A 17,383-nucleotide genomic window follows, 5' to 3' on the forward strand; every position below is an offset into this window, starting at 1 on the left:
TTTTGAACTTGCAGGTTTTTTATTAGAAGTCAAGTTGAGTGACTGATATTTACACATCTGATCAATAAACCTAAGGTTCCTTTTATAATCATTGTCATTTAACATTATTAAGCATCTAAAAACTACTAATCTCTGAACTCCCTTTTATATTACAGCGAAGTATTGGCATTTTCAAGTCTTAATTAAAATTAGATACAACTGACCTTAACATGATAAGAAGAACCTTTAACAGTGGAACAAGATAAAAGTAAAATTTCACAGAAAACACTCTGTCTCTTCAAGAGACCTCTTGTTGTTTAAAAATGTATTATTTTCAGCAAGCTGTAATTGGTTTATTTTATAAATCTCATGTAGATTTAAATTGGTTGAATGCTGCCAAATAAATCTATATTGTGTTACAGGAATTAAATGGAGCTATAAACTTGATTCAAACCTCTTGCTAATTCAACATTCATTCAACAAATATTAACAAAGTGTTTTCAATTGGAATGCTGAAAGATAGATACATTCTTTCTCCCTCAAAATGATGACAATATAGAGAGGCCAGACAATTACACAAATAATTAAGATACAGCATGCCAGGCATTATAATAGTGGAAACACAGGGTTCAAGCTCTCTCTTGGAAAGCTCATGAAGTATAATTCCAAGCTTAAATTCCACATTACCTAGACAAGCAAGGGGTAGATCATGTGCTTATAGGTACAGCAGTGAGAGACAATAGGCACCTCAGAGGAATTGAAAACAATTCCTTATGGAAGAGCAAAGAGTGCAAAGGGTTCAATGGCTAGATTAGTGAGTGAAAGCTAATTTTCAAAGAGGCTTTCAAGCCATGTTAAGTAAGATACTTGCAATTCTTAAAGGTAACAAGTCACTGAAAATTAAAAGTAGGGAAGTGATATGCTATAATGGCTAATTTTTATTGAGTGTGTTCCAGACTCTCATCTGAATGTTTTCTATGCATCAATTCCTTTAATTTTGACAATAACTCAATGAGGTAGATATGATTATTATCCTCATCTTGCAGTGAGAAAATTGAGACTCAGAGAAGTAATTTGCTAAAGGGTAATTAGCCAACATAAGGCAGAGCCAGGGTTAAAACCCATGCATTCTGGCTCTGCAGATGGAGAAATTTGATATTCCAAAGATATTTAAAATGATTTGTTGATTAATTAAAGTCAGTTGGGGAGAGCAATAAAAAAGTATGGTGCCCAGAATTTGGAAATAGGCAATAAGGTGACACTTAAAATGCGAATAAAGGAAGATGAGCAAATTTCCATTCATTAAAAGGTAGACAGTATAAGTGCATGTGGGGGAAGAGGGTGCTGAACATGATGAATTCAGAGTGCCTATTTTGAATGCAAAGGACTTGAAGGATGCAGATTACAAAGGCCTAGATAAGCCTTGTCGGGGAGGAAAAAACCTGACCTTTTCCTTGTTATGTTCTGTGACTGGGCCTGAGAATTAAGCTGACATCTGATACATTAACAGGAGAAAAGCACAAACATTTTATTTAATTTTTTATGTACACACAGGAACCTTCACAGGAAAAATGAAGATCTGAAGAATCGGGTTGGACTGATAGCTTATATACTTTTTAAAACAAAGAATGACAGATTGTGAAGTGGCAAGATAAATAAAAAAGGTTTAAGCTTCTAGCAGCAGTAAATTGTGGGAAAGTGACTAGAAAATACATAGGGGAATCAAATGGAAGATAAGAGTTATTTTAGTATGTTTGTTTTCAAAGATCCATTTTGGCTTTGACTGCCTGTCTCTGGTGATAAGAATGTTCTTTTCTTGCTGGTACGTGGGAAATTTTATGATCTGCTTTTAGACAGAAAGAGGGAAAATATCTACTGTTTCTCAATGGACTTTATCTCAAAATAATCAATGTGCCAAAGTAGCATATTTTGGGGTAATGTTCTTAACCTCTTCTGCCTTCAGGTTACTCAAATATCTGACATTGAGCTTTAGGCATCATAAATTTATGTAAGCTTATTAAAGCCATTGATATGTCTGACATTTTCCAGATAAACTGAGTACAGGGAGAAGAATTGATGACCCAGAAATGCTAACAATAGGAGAGAAAATGCAGAAAGAATGGTTGACAACTGAGATGAAGAAAAAGTAGCTAGAACAACAGCATAGTATTACAGAAGTCACAGGAAAAGTGTTTCCATCAGTTTCCAAATGAATTCAAACATAAAAGCATCCCAAAAGCCCTTCTTCTTTAAATAATAATAACATCAGATTTTTTTCTGGGTAACTGGTAGAATGATTGTAAAAAAAAGAGAAAAACCACAGAAAAGTTTCTTTTGAAGACTAATCATTCAGTGTTATGTATCTTTACTATGAAGTAGAACATTTTTTCATTTAATATGTCTTTTTGGTGTTTTTATTTTTTTTGGAATATGTGTCAACATTGTTTTAAACACTTAGGATACAATTTAAACAAAGCTGAGAAAAATAAATCTTAAAACTAAACATTCTGTCAAGGAAATTAAAAAATAGACAGATGATAGCTAGCTAGCTAGATAGACAGCTAGATGATAAATAGAGAGAGAGAGAGATGATAGATAGATAGATAGATAGATAGATAGATAGATAGATAGATAAAGAGATGATAGATAGAAGCTAAGTACCATGTAAAATAAAATTTAAGAAGGCGTGATAGAGAGATCTAGAGTCAGGGGAAGGGTTGGGGAGAAGGTGGCCCATGATTTCATGTAAGATAATCCAGGTGAACCTCAATGAAAAGATAACAGTTCAGAAAAGACAAAGTTGTTGAGGGAGTTAGCCATGCAGATATGTGGAGCAGCTATTCCAATCAGATTGAACAGTTGAATAAAAGTTGCCAAGTGAGCACATGCTCTGCATGCTCCACATCCAAAGGAGGCCACCTTTGGATCAAACAAAAATAAACGAGGGTGGGATGACCCACATTAACTGAGTAGGTGAAGACTGCATGTAAAACTACTTTGCGGGTGGAGATTAGAAATTCAGCTATGGCCATGGAATGTTTGGGGTGCCTATTAGACAATAACACAAAGATGTTGAGAAGTTAGCTTGAAAATTAATTTAGGAGTTCAGGAGAGTGGTCCGTTCTAGAGATAAAATGTGTGGGTCACAGGCAAACAGGTGGTGAGATCACCAAGGGAGTGACTGTACAAAGGGATAACAAGAGGGTTAACCATTGAGCTAGAGGGCACTCCAACCTTAAGCGTTTGGGAGCAGAGAAGGAACCAGCAGAGGAGGCTGGAAAAAAGCATCAAAATAGAAGGAAAATCAAGAGAATGAGTTGTATCAAGGAAGAGGGGGTAAACTACTGTCAGATGCTTCTGACTGGTCAATAAAATGGATTGACAACCGACTCCTGAGTGTAGCAGCATGATGTCATTAATGACCTCAACAAGTGCAGTTGCAGTAAAGTGGTGGGGGCAAAATACTGGTGAGGTGAATTTAAGGGAAAATGGGAGAGGGATTGGCAATAGTGAGTGTAGACGTGTTTTGAGGATTTCTACTGCAATGGACATACCAGTAGGCAATGAGAATGCAAGCCTGGTAAATGGTAAATGTTTAGAAGTCACTTTGTATTGCTAAGTACAATTTAAAAGGTTTTGAGGATATAGAAATAAAAGTAGCACTGTTCCTTCCCAAGGAGCTCAGAGATAGAAAAGTGAAGATATATTAAAATAGTTTGATAATTGCTATAATAAGAGGAAAACTGAGGGTGTTGTAAGTTCACATAAGAGGGCATTTATCCAGACTAACTGGGACTAAGAGTGCTTCCTTAGAGTAACTGACATATAAAGTGGGTGATGACAGATTAACTCAAAATTACTGAGATTAAAGGATCAGAAAGGAGAAAAAAAATCTAGAAGTAATTTAAGCAACAGATATTACTTAATCTGAACTGCCAGTACTTACGTGGTTTGGGAGTATAGAATCCAAGGATGTGGGAGGCAATGGTTAAAAGTGTGGAAATCAACCAAAAAGAGTCAAACTCTCAAACTCTACAGTCCAAAAAAGGAAATGTTTTCTTAAGGGAAAAAGAGAGTAACAGAGAGTCTTTGAGTGGGGGTTAAGTCATGATCAGACTTGCATTTTTAAAACATTATTCAGCAGTAGGGAGAATGGATTAACAGAAGAATTTCTAAATATGTAAAGAAGCTGGTTAATGTTTTTTTGAGCATCACCGACATGAAGGTGATAGCTGACGCTGTAAGAGTGGATATCAGAGGAAAACTAAGCTTGCAACCAAAGTAATCTTGCAAAAATATGTCATTTCCCTAGTTAAAGTTCTTTAACGGCATTCAGAATCTTGACTCCTTTCCATAGTTTTCCTATCCTTGTATTCTCCTTCAACCAATTGCTTCAGGACACTGGCTTTCTTCCTATTTTCAGAACTCTCCAACCACTGCTCCTCAGCTGACCGCCTATGGTCTGGGCGACCTCTGATCCCAGAATGCTTTTCTTCAGATAGGCACATGGCTGATCCCGTAATGCCCAGACTCAGCTTAGCACATCTTCCCTGATAAACACAATCTAAAGTAACCAACTAGTCGCTTGAACTCACATGACTCTATTTTCATTTCTGCCATTATTTTATTTTATTAGTTTGATTGATTTACTGTCTATTTCCAGTTTGCTGAACTAGGATGTGTAGAAAGCCTTTCTGTCTTCACCCCTGAATTGGTGCACCTTGAACAGTGCATGAAGTATGTCAGTGAATCAAAGAACATTTCTATGTTCTTCTTAAAGTATAGAGGTTAATTATTTTTTTAACGGAAAGTATATTTTCCTGACATTAAAAAGGATAAGCTTGTAGGGAAGTTAGAAAAACTATCACACCTAGAGGAGCCTAAGGAGACATGACGATTGTAATATTATGTATGTATGTAATGCAATGTGATATCCTGGTTAGGATATCAGAAAACAGAAAAAGGACTTAGGTAAAAACAAGGAAACCTGGATTAAACTATGCACTTTTAACTAATAATATATCAATATTAATTGCAATAAATGCACACCATAATATTAATTATAATGAATAAAATAAATTGTAATAAATGTAAATATGAATGTAAGATAGTAATAATTGAGAGAATTGTATGTATAGGGGGGATATATGAGAAATTTCTCTACTTTTCAGTCAATTTTTCTGTAACTCTAAAACTGTTCCAAACATATTCTTTAGTAAAAAAATAAAAAGTAAATGCTTATAAAGAGTTAAAAAATACGGAAGTATATAAATTAAAACCTGAAAATCTATATATGGAACAATAACTCCCACCTCACCCAAAAAGAATCACTTTGATAGTTTGTTGTATTCCCTCCAGACTGGTAAATATTTACACAGACACACAAACAAATGCCATCACTATAATCATGCTGTTCACTGTTGATTTTTGCTTGCCTGTTTGTTTTTACTTCATAATATATCACACCCATCTTTCTAAGTCAATACAAGATCTACCTCATTCTCCCTGTGGCTAAGTATTCTATTTTTTGGTGCAGCAGTTTACTCAATGGGTTTCCTATGATGTTTTGTTGATATAAACCATGATACAGTCTACCTTGTGATCAGCTCTACATGTTGGTTCTTTTCAGTAGTGCAATGATACCTTATTTGCCACTAGCTAATCCCAAAGTTTTGTGTGTGTGTTTCTAGGCAAGAAGAACAACACTACCTTGTTATTGTATGGGAAAACTTATAAAGAAACATTACAAAAACATGGGATTGACTTATAAAGTTTTCCCTGGTAGGATATTTAAGAGGATGATAATGATTGCTTTGAAGGAGGAAGCTGAATGAACAGGAGGGAAGTACGACGTAAAGTTGCACTACGGATCTCCAAGGGAGCACCACACAGACACAGCACAATGTCAGTGACATGCTCCAGAGTTAGTAATGCAGTTTCCCTACTTTCTGGATTTTAAACCGTGTAAAAATGCTTTCTGAGAATGATTTGAAATATATATTTTTTAATTCTTTAAGCAAAATGATTGCCCTCAGACTATACTATAACTAACTGAATAATTACAAACAATATTAATCTGTACATAGGGTCCAAATGTAACCCTATGTCATAAATCTATCTATGGTATGTTAGTACATCAAACCTGGATGAAGATATCTATCTGTATCATTAAATAAGAAAAAAGTATTTCTGGTTGCATGTACGAATGCTAGTTGTCCCATACTCTTACCATACACACGGAATCACTGGACACAATGCCCAGCTGCAAAGCTGTACTTATTAATGTAGGGTTTAGCTGTGCAGAATGATAGTCCATGGGATATAGTCAGAAGTAGTTGGGTAAGACTTCTGTGAAGTTCTAAAAGAGATGCATCTTTGGTTACTTGTCATTCTCCTTCTTCCTGCTCAGAGATTAGCATGAAGTGATGATTGTAAACTAAGTAGCTATCTTGTCACTGAGGATAGAAGACCCATGTGCTAAAGATAATAGAGCAGAAAAACATATAAAACTTTTTTTAAATGTGTTTTCATGCTAATCCTGAACTGTCATGTCTGCATTTTTAAAAAATACTAGAGGCCCAGTGCAGGAAATTCATGCAGTCTGGGGGGGGGGGGGGCGGTGTCCCTCAGTCTGGCTTGCACCCTCTCACAGTCCAGGAGCCCTTGGGGGATGTCTGACTTAGGCCCACTCCCTGCAGAGGCAGGAGAGGCTCCTGCCACCGCCATTGTGCTCACAAGCCGTGAGCCTGGCTTCTGGCTGAGCGGCGCTCCCCCTGTGGGAGTGCACTGACCACCAGGAGGCAGCTCCTGCATTGAGCATCTGCCCACTGATGGTCAGTGCACATCATAGCGACCGGTCATTCACCGTTTGGTTGATTTGCATATTAGCCTTTTATTATATAAGATATTTTTATTGATTTCAGAGAGGAAGAAAGAGGGAGAGAGAGATAGAAACATCAAAAATGAGAGAGACTCATTGGTTGGTTGCCTCCTGCATGCCCCACACTGGGGACCGAGCCTGTGCAACCCAGGCATGTGCTCTTGACTGGAATCGAACCCGGGACCCTTCAGTCCACAGGCCAACACTCTATCCATTGAGCCAAAACAGCTAGGGCTGCATTTCTTTTTTATGTGTGAGGATAAAGCCCTGGTTTGTTCAAATGCCCACAGTTATGTTTTGTTACTACCAGCTGTACAAAATTCATACATTTGGTAAGGGAAAATAGCAAAATTATAACTCTGTTGGGAGCGGTACTAAAATATCATTTGTTGGGTTCCAAGCCATCAGGCAACTACTTTGCTGCAAATTACCCCTTAAAATTTCCATTTCTTTTCTGACCTGTATCAGAAAAGTTAATGATACTTCCAGAAAGCAAGATCTTAAATCTGTAATACTATTTTTAATATCTTTTTTTTTTTGTATTCTGGTTAGCTATGTGATCATAAAGCTGTTAAACTAATAGCAAAATAAATTGATGTATATTCTCTTGTTTGCATAGAAATAATATCTATTTATATTCTATGTATTTAAAACTTTTCTGAAGGTAAACTCATGTTCAGAAAGTAAGGACCATTTGAATAGATTTTAAATAAACAGTTTTACAATTAAGTAATGATCCAGCCTTTGACCAGGAATTTATAAGAGAGAAGAGTATACCACCTGGTAAAAAGAAGTGAGAAAATACTTTTGTTTTAGATGAAATGTTTTATTTTAAAAACAGAAGGGCTTTCTTTTTTATTTTATCCTCATTAAATTACTTCCTGAAGCTTTTGAAAAACCATGTATATACAAACAGAAGCCAGGATTTGTTTATTTATAGGAAATGTGCAAAACAGAAGAGACAGTCATAAATGACTTTGTTAAGCAGCCATCTTTGCCTGGCCTGACACATTAACTACGGAAATTTTGAGAGATTCCCAGAATGATTTTCCTTGCACGTCAAAGCAGGATTTCCATCACCAACATCTGTCATTGTCCTCTGGATTTATTTGAATCATTACACTTATAAACTGACCTGTCCGAACTCCTAAATAATACCTGTATAATTTACTATGCTTGCAGTACATATGGTTTTATAGACTTTTGAGTCAACAAATGCCTGATAACAGCATTTAACGACTATAACTTATAGAAGAGAATGATAACTTCTTGATCTAAAGAAAACTGCTTTGGATTTGTAGACAGAAGTCACTTTCTTTGATCTCAATGTCTTTTAGCAGTAGGCTCAGGGCTGAAGAAACATGCAGGGTGCAGATTTATATTTTCTCTCTTTCTGACACAAATCAAGTGCAGATTTCTCAAGCTGTGAAATATATTAAGTTCACATGGTTTTAACAAAGGGTTACCAAACCTCTAGAACCTGCTGTGATTCAAACTACTTTCAGATGTCCTTTTAATTATGTTAAATGAAAGTTTGGGTTGGCTTTGATGCTTATGGGCAAACATTAAAATCTCTTGAAAGAGCTGCTAAGAGCACTCCCTGTTGCTGTAGTTAATATACTACATTGTATGCACACTGCTAGCCAATTTATTCTAGCCACTTTAACAAGGATAGCCAGCCTGACAGGCCACACTGAAAGTATCACGAGTCAAGCAAAGCACAAATCATTAGAGCACTCCGAAAGTTGTTTGACATGCACCACGGAGTTCTTTGTCACACAGCCAATTAAGTGACCAAACAAGGAACTCGAAAATACTCATTAATTTCTTCGTAGCAGTATAAATGGAGGTTAGAATCCTTCTTGTCTTATACACCAAAGGCACACGAGTAAAACTGGCATAATTCAATTTGCACATTGTCAAAAGAGCAAGGAGCAACTTTGGTTCACAGTAAGTCTGGATTAAAGACATTAAAAGGGGGACGAATAGGTAAAAATGTTTAGAGAGTACATACAATAATAGATATCCAGGTCTTGGAATTTTTAAATTAATCAACAGTTGACATGACTTTTATCCTTGAAAAGCTGTATCAGCATTTCTGAGCAGATCCAGCAGCACTTGCCATCATGTCCTCTGTGAAACCTGACCTTGAGCAGACTCCTGGAAGCCACCCTCTCCAGGTCCTCCTCCTTCCTTAAGGCTGCTCTTGGGTCTCTCCTGGGTTTCTCCTCTTCTCCCTGACCTCTTACTGTGACAGTGTCCTGGGGCTCAATCCTAGATTCTTTCCTCTTCTCTCCCTACACTCACTCCCTTGATGAATTCATCTAGAACGCTGGTTGTAAAGGCCACATAAGGTGAACAGTACCAAATGCTTATTTCAGGCCTGACATTTCAGCTGAACTTCAAGCTTGTATATCTAACTGCATATTTAACATCTAGATTGCATGCATATCTAAGAGGAATCTCAAAGTTAGCATGCCCCAAATAAAATTATGTTTGTGCCCTGCCCAATAGATAACAAATTAGAGCATCTCAATATATGGTGCTTCATCCTTCACGTTGTTCAGACAAAACACTTTTTATCATTTTAAGTTCTCTCTTTCTGACACTTCACATATAATCCTTTAGCAAATCCTGTTTGTCCCATTTTAAAAAAACAAAACAGCATCCCACACTCATATTCCACTCCAAGTGGTCAACCTGTTTCAGCCCTTAATTTTCCTGCTATAATCTACTCTCCACTTTTTAAACTTATCAGGTCATGTCATCCCTCTGGTCAGAAACCTACAGTGGTTTACATTGTTTTTCTGAATAAAAATCAAGTCGTCCTCGCAATGATCTATCAGACCTGGGGCCTTGTCACCCCAGAGAGTCATACCCCATTACCCGCTTCTCCTTCACTCTGCTCTGGCTGCACTGGCCTCGTGGAACACCGCAGGCATAGTTCCCCCTCAGAAACTTTCTTTCTGCTAGAATTTTTTTTTCCTGCATATCTGCATAGTTCACTCCTTCAACTCCTTTAGAGGTTTGCTCAAATATCACTTCAGTGATGTATTTCCTGCTTTTGTAGGAGAGAAGAATGTGCTGCTCCAAAAATATATTTCTCTAACATAATAATTTTTTAAGCTGGTTATTTTTAAGAAACAGCAAACATAGGAGAAGCTCTGAACACTGAGGTGAAGAGACATTTACATTTATAAAGGAACTCTCTATTGTAAGGGTGTCTCCCTTTCTGTACCAGGAAGACAAGGATGACTCAATCTCTAGAAACTCTTATCCATGAAGAAAACAATTACTTAAATCTACATAGAAACCGTGTCCTTGTCTACTGTGCTTTTCTTGGTTACTTCCCATGACCGACTCTCCTATTGCTTTTAGCTGAGAATGGTATTTAAGGTGATGGTTTCAGCCATTTTGGTGAGTTACTCAGTTCTCCCATAGATACAGGACGTATACATGTTATTAAACTTTTGTTTTTCTACTGCTAATCTTTTGACTTGATTATTAGACCAGCAAAGAACCTAGAAGGGTAGAAGAAAAAAAATTCCCATCCCCACACTTGTTTTTTTCTCCTTAGCGTTTATCATCATGTCACATACCATATATTTCTTATACTTAGTGTATTATTTATATTCTGCCACTAGAAATTTTACCGTAGGAAAGAGAGCAGGAGTTTTGCCTGTTATGTGCACTGTATTCCCAGTAATGATAAGGTTGCTGAGCACATGTGCTCAACTATTAATTCTTTTTTTTAAATATATTTTATTGATTTTTTTTATAGAGAGGAAGGTAGAGGGATAGAGAGTCAGAAATATCGATGAGAAACATCGATCAGCTACCTCCTGCACACCCCCTACTGGGGATGTGCCCGCAACCAAGATACATGCCCTTGACTGGAATTGAACCTGGGACCCTTCAGTCCGCAGGCTGATGTTCTATCCACTGAGCCAAACTGATCAGGGCTCAGCTATTAATTCTTGAATATTTTTGTTGTTACTAGTTTGTGATATTTTTCCAGTTGAAGATAGAGATTGTTTTGGCCCTACTGGTAACTAAGAGAAAGATTTCTAGTGTATAATTAAGGTAAAACAAACAAAATCAATAAAAGTAAAATGAGCAAATTATGGTTCCAAATTGAAATTTAAAGAAGGGCTTGCTTCAAATACCTTGTAAGCTTTAAAGAACACACAGACCATCTTTCTTTTAAAAAATAGGAATGAAAGTAAGGAGAAAGGAAGTTAGAAAGGAAGGAAACCAGGTGTGTGCACATGGGCACATGTGTGTGTGAACAAAGGGGAAGATGGGCACATGCTCAGTGAGTCAGGCTGACACAGGGAAACTGCCTGTCAGTCAAGCCTGGGACCATGGATTGGCTGGAGTAGGCAGGGCCACTGCAAGACAGCAAACATTTTGGAATATATAAGCCTCTAAACAAAGGAATTCACTCTCGTGGGTTGTGGGGCTCTCTTGTTCCTGCTTCGTCGCATTTGCCCTCATGTTTCCCCCACAGTGATGTGGCCCTGCCGACCCCACATGCAACGGACTGGTGGACTGCGGCTGGGAACACAAGCTAAGCCAGCCTCATGCTGGATTGGGCCCGGCTCCAACATGGAGTGGAAACTCTGGACAGTGGTTCTGGTTCCAGCTCTGCTCAACTTCTTCCTTGGTGGAATGAAAGGAAATGGGTCCTTGAAAAAGTAAGGGGTTGGAGTCCACAGAAGTAAAGCTCTCTACAATACCTCGTCCTCCCATGCAAGTTTCAAAAAATTCCTTTTCTTGGGATATCACAAGAACGCCACTCCGACCAGCAACCGGGGGGGACAAGGACCTCTCCCCACTGATAAGAGATCTAGCTAATTCATAAAATAGATACTGTACCTCTAAAAAATTGAAAACCAAATGGATTTAGATGGTCAAAATCAACCCTAGACGAGTATTATTTGTACAAGTGGAAAGGTCATGTTTTTAAGAATCTCAATGACTAAACAATCATATATTTGTAAATCTAATACATAAAGTGCTTCAAGTATGTTTCATATCTATTTTACAGAGAGCTCAAAATATTCTCTGAACATAGAAACAATAAAGCACATAAACAAGTCTTTAACATTCAAATAGACTAAAGTTTAAAGTATTGTTCACTCTATAATTCATACAATAATGATCTACATTAAACCAAACAGAAGTAATGCCATGTATTAATAAGCACAGCATTTCTGCTTCACCAATATTCTGTGTGTATTTGGTGTTATCAAGATGTTTAGTCAATAGCTGAAACATTTACTCATAGCCAGTCAATTATAACCCCAGGAAATCAGCCACTGAATAAACTGTGCTATTAATTTTCCATCAGAGATTTGTGTTTGAATGACCATGCATTTCATAGATGTAAATACTGAAAGGCTAATTATCTCCAAGGTCCCATTGAGGAGATGGCATAGATTGCAATAAAACCCATCCAAAAATTGCTCAAAATGATCTTTAGCCTTCAGTGCTGAAGAATACTTTCATTTCTCTGTTATACACACTAAGAGGATAGGTCACTTATACACAGAGTATTAACCTCCAAAAGCAATTTTCTTTCCCAAAACCTTAGAAAAATAAGCTTTTAACAGTTTCTTATATACAGAAATTCACTATTTTACAAAATATAAAGTAAAAGCTTATCTTCCTAATATCTGTTTGATACTCAAATTATTATTATTATTTTTCCTTTTAAATGTCTCTCTCACAAAATATCCTCATTGTGACTAAACTGATATGGTTTAGTTTCTAGACTACCAATACAAGAACCAGCAATATGCATCTTGAGGCATCTCTCTTTATAAATGCAACTGGCCTTCCCCTTTAAAAATGCTGTGATACAGCCTGACCGGCATGGCTCAGTGGTTGAGCATCGATCTATGAGCCAAAAGGTCATGGTTCCTGCTTGGGGCACATGCCTGGATCGCAGGCTCCATCCCCACTAAGGGGTGTGCAGGAGGCGGCGGCTGATCAATGACTCTGTCTCATCATTGATGTTTCTCTCTCTCTCTCTCTCTCTCTCTCTCTCTCTCTCTCTCTCTCTCTCCCCCCTCTCTGAAATAAGTAAAAAAAAATATAAAAAAAATAAAAATACTATGATACTTACACATACAGAATAACGTTTATAGGTGCATAGTTTCATATATTTTCTTCTTTCCTGCTGAAGGGGAACAGAATACACCACCCCAAGTTGTTCACACTGGCATGTGGATTATTTTGAGCTCAGAGCAATCAAGACCTAGCACTCAGGAAAAATTTGACCTCTCCCTTAACTACCTAAAGAATTTAGATAGGAAGCCTGTACCAGGAAGAGAGCTATTAACAGAAATAACTTTTTTTTTATCTGAAAGACTTGTCTACACGGCAGGGCAAACATCTGTTTACCAAGCATCTGTGCTCCTTATTCTCCTGTGGATTCCACTCCTCCCCGTGGAAGCCCCAGGGCCCATCTCTTTGCTTAGCCCAGGATGGCATATAAACCTCAACTGCAGGGCTGCCTTTGAGTGGCATGTCTTCATGGGGCTCCCATGCATACATAACGAACATTCTTTTTCTCCTGTTAATCTGTCTTGTGTCAATTTAATTATGAGGCAGTCAAAGAACCTAGAAAGGAAGAAGGGAAATGTTTTTCTGCCCCTATACTGCCTTCCTGCCTTCTTTCCTTTCTTGTAAAAGGAACTATAAAGCTTGTTTCTGGGATTTTATTTTTTCATACAGAACTCATAAATATGTGAATGGATTTTACCTTTCTTAAAAACAAACTACAACATGACGTGATGAAAAATTACATTTACTTTGGGATTAACATTGACAATGAGTGCGAAAGTAAGATAATGGCAGCATATGTTGAATATTCTGCTATAGAAGCATGATATCCCAAGTACCCTGAGCTTTCTATTGCCTTACATGATTTTGATGGTCATTTTTAAATATATATATATTTCTTTATTGATTTCCGAGAGGAAGGGAGAGGGAGAGAGAGATAGAAACATCAGTGATGAGAGAGAATCATTGATTGGCGCCTCCTGCACGCTCCCTACTGGGGATGGAGCCCACAACCTGGGCATGTGTCTGGCCTTAATCAAACACAGGACCCTTCAGTGGCTAGGCAGACGCTCTATCCACTGAGCCAAACCAGCTAGAGCTTGATGGTCATTTCTGAATTACTTGCTACTTAAATATTAACTGGCCCATTAATGAAGTTTTTTCACATACACCTCCATGAAGAAATTAGAGAGTCCTATATCACACCCAACTCACCTTGCAGTGATGATCCACATTCTCACAACCCAAGTTGCACCTCCTTCTTAGTCTGTGTGTCTCTTGTAAGAAGGAGCATTGGCATGGCCATATCTTTTCAGCACATACCCTTTCACGTGATTTTTCTTTTCCCACCCTTCCTGCCCACCCTGAAATCCCTTTAATGCAACAGTGTTTATTATCATTTTTTCTCTCAGATGCCCACGCATGCTAACACCAACAGAGACAATTCAACAACTTAACACATTTATAAAAACGCAGAAAGTACCTGGACATAGGCTCTGCAAGAGCGCTCCCTTTTCTGAAGCTGAATCCAATAAGACAGCAGATTAAACACGGAATAGAAAAAACAAGTTAGTGACAGAAGGAACAAGAAAAATAAAAGAACACATCTACACAAAACACCTTATTTTGTTGAGCACCACTTTCTAGAAGAGAATGAAAGCTAAGCAGCAGCAAAAAGTAAGCCATGGCTTGTAAAATAGTGGCCAACACACTTTCAGAACAGCCCAAGTGAAAACTGGATGGTGTAAAGCTGTTAATGATGGAAGGAAATCTTGGAATAAATTTAGTAGAAATTAGTAAAAATCAACATACTTCATTCATTGTAAATGATTAATTTCACATCAGGTTAGTTACTAACTCATGGGCCACAAATAAAGACATATGAAGATAAGTGACAAAAATTGGGAACCCGTTTTTCAAAGATAGGATGTCGTTTGTGGTTTACAGACTATGTAGATGGTTAATATGCAACCACAAACTTTGTGTTCAAACATACAAAAAATTCTGTTTACCTGAAAAATAGAAATTCCCATTCATTATGACTATTTGATTCTAAGGGACAAATACCAAAAGGTAAGTAACTTCTGATTAAAAGAATAAGAACAATATCCTGATTTTTCACTGCTTTTATAATTCCCAAATAATTTCTTTTGACAGTTTTGACCAAATAAAAATTTATACATTTTAGAAACTTGTGTGGGATAAGAAGCCCGTTTTTTATTTACTTATTTATTTGCATATACAAGGAGGTTTTACTGACCAAAAGGTTAACAGCAAGTCATGTTCAGTCCCAAACATCCCTACCCTTCCTAAGAAAAAGAATAATTAATAAGCTTAGTTGACCTGTTTCAATAAATGACCCAATATCTTACAAATTAGATTGTGGTTTCCCTACTCTTTCCTATTTTTTCCCTTCAGTAGCCTTGATTGTTGATGGAGAAAATTACTCAGTTTTAAGAAGCAGTTACTGTGATGCCTTTTGTGTGGCTAACACTGAACTTTTTAATGCATGCATTCTTCACGAGCACAGAGCAGTTACTCCTCTAAAGAATTAAGTGAGGAACGAGTGCGAGCAAGGTAATTGCCAGTGCTGTCATTTGGATCATTGACTCGAATCTCGGTTTTGCAGGACTCTAAAACCCTCCAGAATTTCAATGGTGGAGCACAATTAATTTGTAAGGAGTTGGCTTTGCAAATATGATGGGTTATAACTGCTTCAGGGAACAGTGGGAGTCATAGGAAATGAGAATAAGCCAGCAAGCATGTGAATAACCTTTGCCCTCCCATCTCCTTACCCCACCATGCAAATTAACATATGACAGAGCACATTATATAAACAACTGAAAAAAGCCAAATGGGGGGGAAAAGGAGCACATTAAAAAGCTTCCCAGATGGATATTTGCCCATTATGTCGTTATTTGATATTCAGAGGAGGCAAGCTGATTAGCTGTAGCCAGTTAGAAAATGACATTAATTGCCAGCTTTACCTGATACTGTCAGACAGCAGCACCATTTTTAAATAAAGATACAAAGTATCGCTATAACAAGTAATGTTATGGATATGTAACATTAATAGAAACTACTACTTGCAGTACATTATGATAACAATAGCTGGCAGCAATATTCATTAATAGCATCCAGTCAGCCTGGGTAATAACACATTAAAATCACAGCATGCCCAGATTACACAGGCAACTGTGGAGCATATTCTACCAGGGGCTTGGCTTGATTTTATCATGGATTTAAGTGATAAAAATAATTCCTTTATGCTCAGCATGAAAAAAAAAAATTCTAATAATAATTTGTATCTAATAGATACAACTGAGTATGTTTTCTGATGCTGAAATTGCACAAAAGTCTTTAGGCTTTCCTATACCATACCGTCACTACTGTAGAATAGAATTGTAAATTCAAAATATATATGGAGAGGTTATTTACTTTGGGGGAAATTAAAAGCTAAACAGGGCCATAATTATAATGAAATAGTGACCTGAATTGTCTCTGCAACTAGCAGTGCACTTTAGAATGATCTGATTTTATTCGAAAGAGAAATGAACCAAGGAAGTCTCACTGCCTTCGCTGCAGCTTTAAAGATGGGCATAACTGAGGTCCTTACCTTGTTCAAGCTGCGAGCAGCACTATCTTTTCCACCTGGAGTCAAGTTCCGGAGTTGGACATCCAGGAGGCCCACCAGCTGGTCCATGGCACGGACGGAGTAGGTGATGTCTCCCGCATTCAAATGATTCCTGGTTTGTTCAGCCAGCTCTCTAGCAATGTTGGCAGCTGTCTCTCCAGATTTCAACTGCAATTTTGAAAGCAGAGTAAGAAGGAAAACCATCTTAAATAAGTAATTTTATTGGTCTCTGTGGATAACTGTTTTGCATAGAAGTTATAATCATTGAGCCAAGAAATAGTTATTCAGCTCCATCTTCATCTGGAACATTCCCTGAGTTTTCCTGCTAATCCATTTTTTTTTCTTACAGTACCTGACTTGAAATTCATGTCTTTATGAAGCTCCTCCTGAGGAATCTTACTTCAAAAACTTGTTCTTACCTTAATTAGCCATTTGGGTGGCTAAGTCTATTTGCTGTATGATTTTTCTCTGTGAGCTTCTAAATTGGATGTTGATGAGTTTGCATTATGAATCCCCAACCATATTCTAAGTTCTCAGAGGCAAGGAAATTTTCCATTGTGCCTAATTTGGAACTTAGTATACAGTGAATACTCACAGGCTGCTACACTGTGAAAATTTTATTCTAAATAAAATCTCTGCTTTTCAAAGTGGTCTTCATCTTCTTTCCTACTTAATAAGAGATTTTGCTCCCAATGCACTGGGTAGCAAATTATTGCTGTTTCTAGCATTTTCCTTTTCTGAAATTGTATGCTAACTTTTAAAGTCTATTCTACAAGAATGTATCAAATTGCCCAAAAGCCAAAGATATTCAAAGAGATAAA

General features: G+C 37.3%; 1 protein-coding gene across 24 annotated transcripts in view; it reads right to left on the reverse strand.

Moving 5' to 3' along the window:
* Positions 1-17,383, reverse strand: part of ADGRL3 (adhesion G protein-coupled receptor L3) — a 764,879-nt gene that overhangs the window by 121,695 nt on the left and 625,801 nt on the right. For 20 of the 24 annotated variants that reach the window (XM_070395881.1, XM_070395997.1, XM_070395986.1 and 17 more), the window contains 2 exons: positions 16,545-16,730; positions 14,412-14,450 (listed from right to left, as the gene is read on the reverse strand). In XM_070395881.1, the coding sequence (XP_070251982.1) occupies positions 14,412-14,450; positions 16,545-16,730 (225 nt within the window). The remainder of the gene's footprint in view (positions 1-14,411; positions 14,451-16,544; positions 16,731-17,383) is intronic. The other 4 variants (XM_070396008.1, XM_070395993.1, XM_070396001.1 and 1 more) reach the window with 1 other exon arrangement.

Source organism: Myotis yumanensis, unplaced genomic scaffold (assembly GCF_028538775.1).
Source record: "Myotis yumanensis isolate MYYU_CA2020_CCGP unplaced genomic scaffold, mMyoYum1.0.hap1 SCAF_1, whole genome shotgun sequence".
Taxonomy (NCBI): Eukaryota; Metazoa; Chordata; class Mammalia; order Chiroptera; family Vespertilionidae; genus Myotis; species Myotis yumanensis.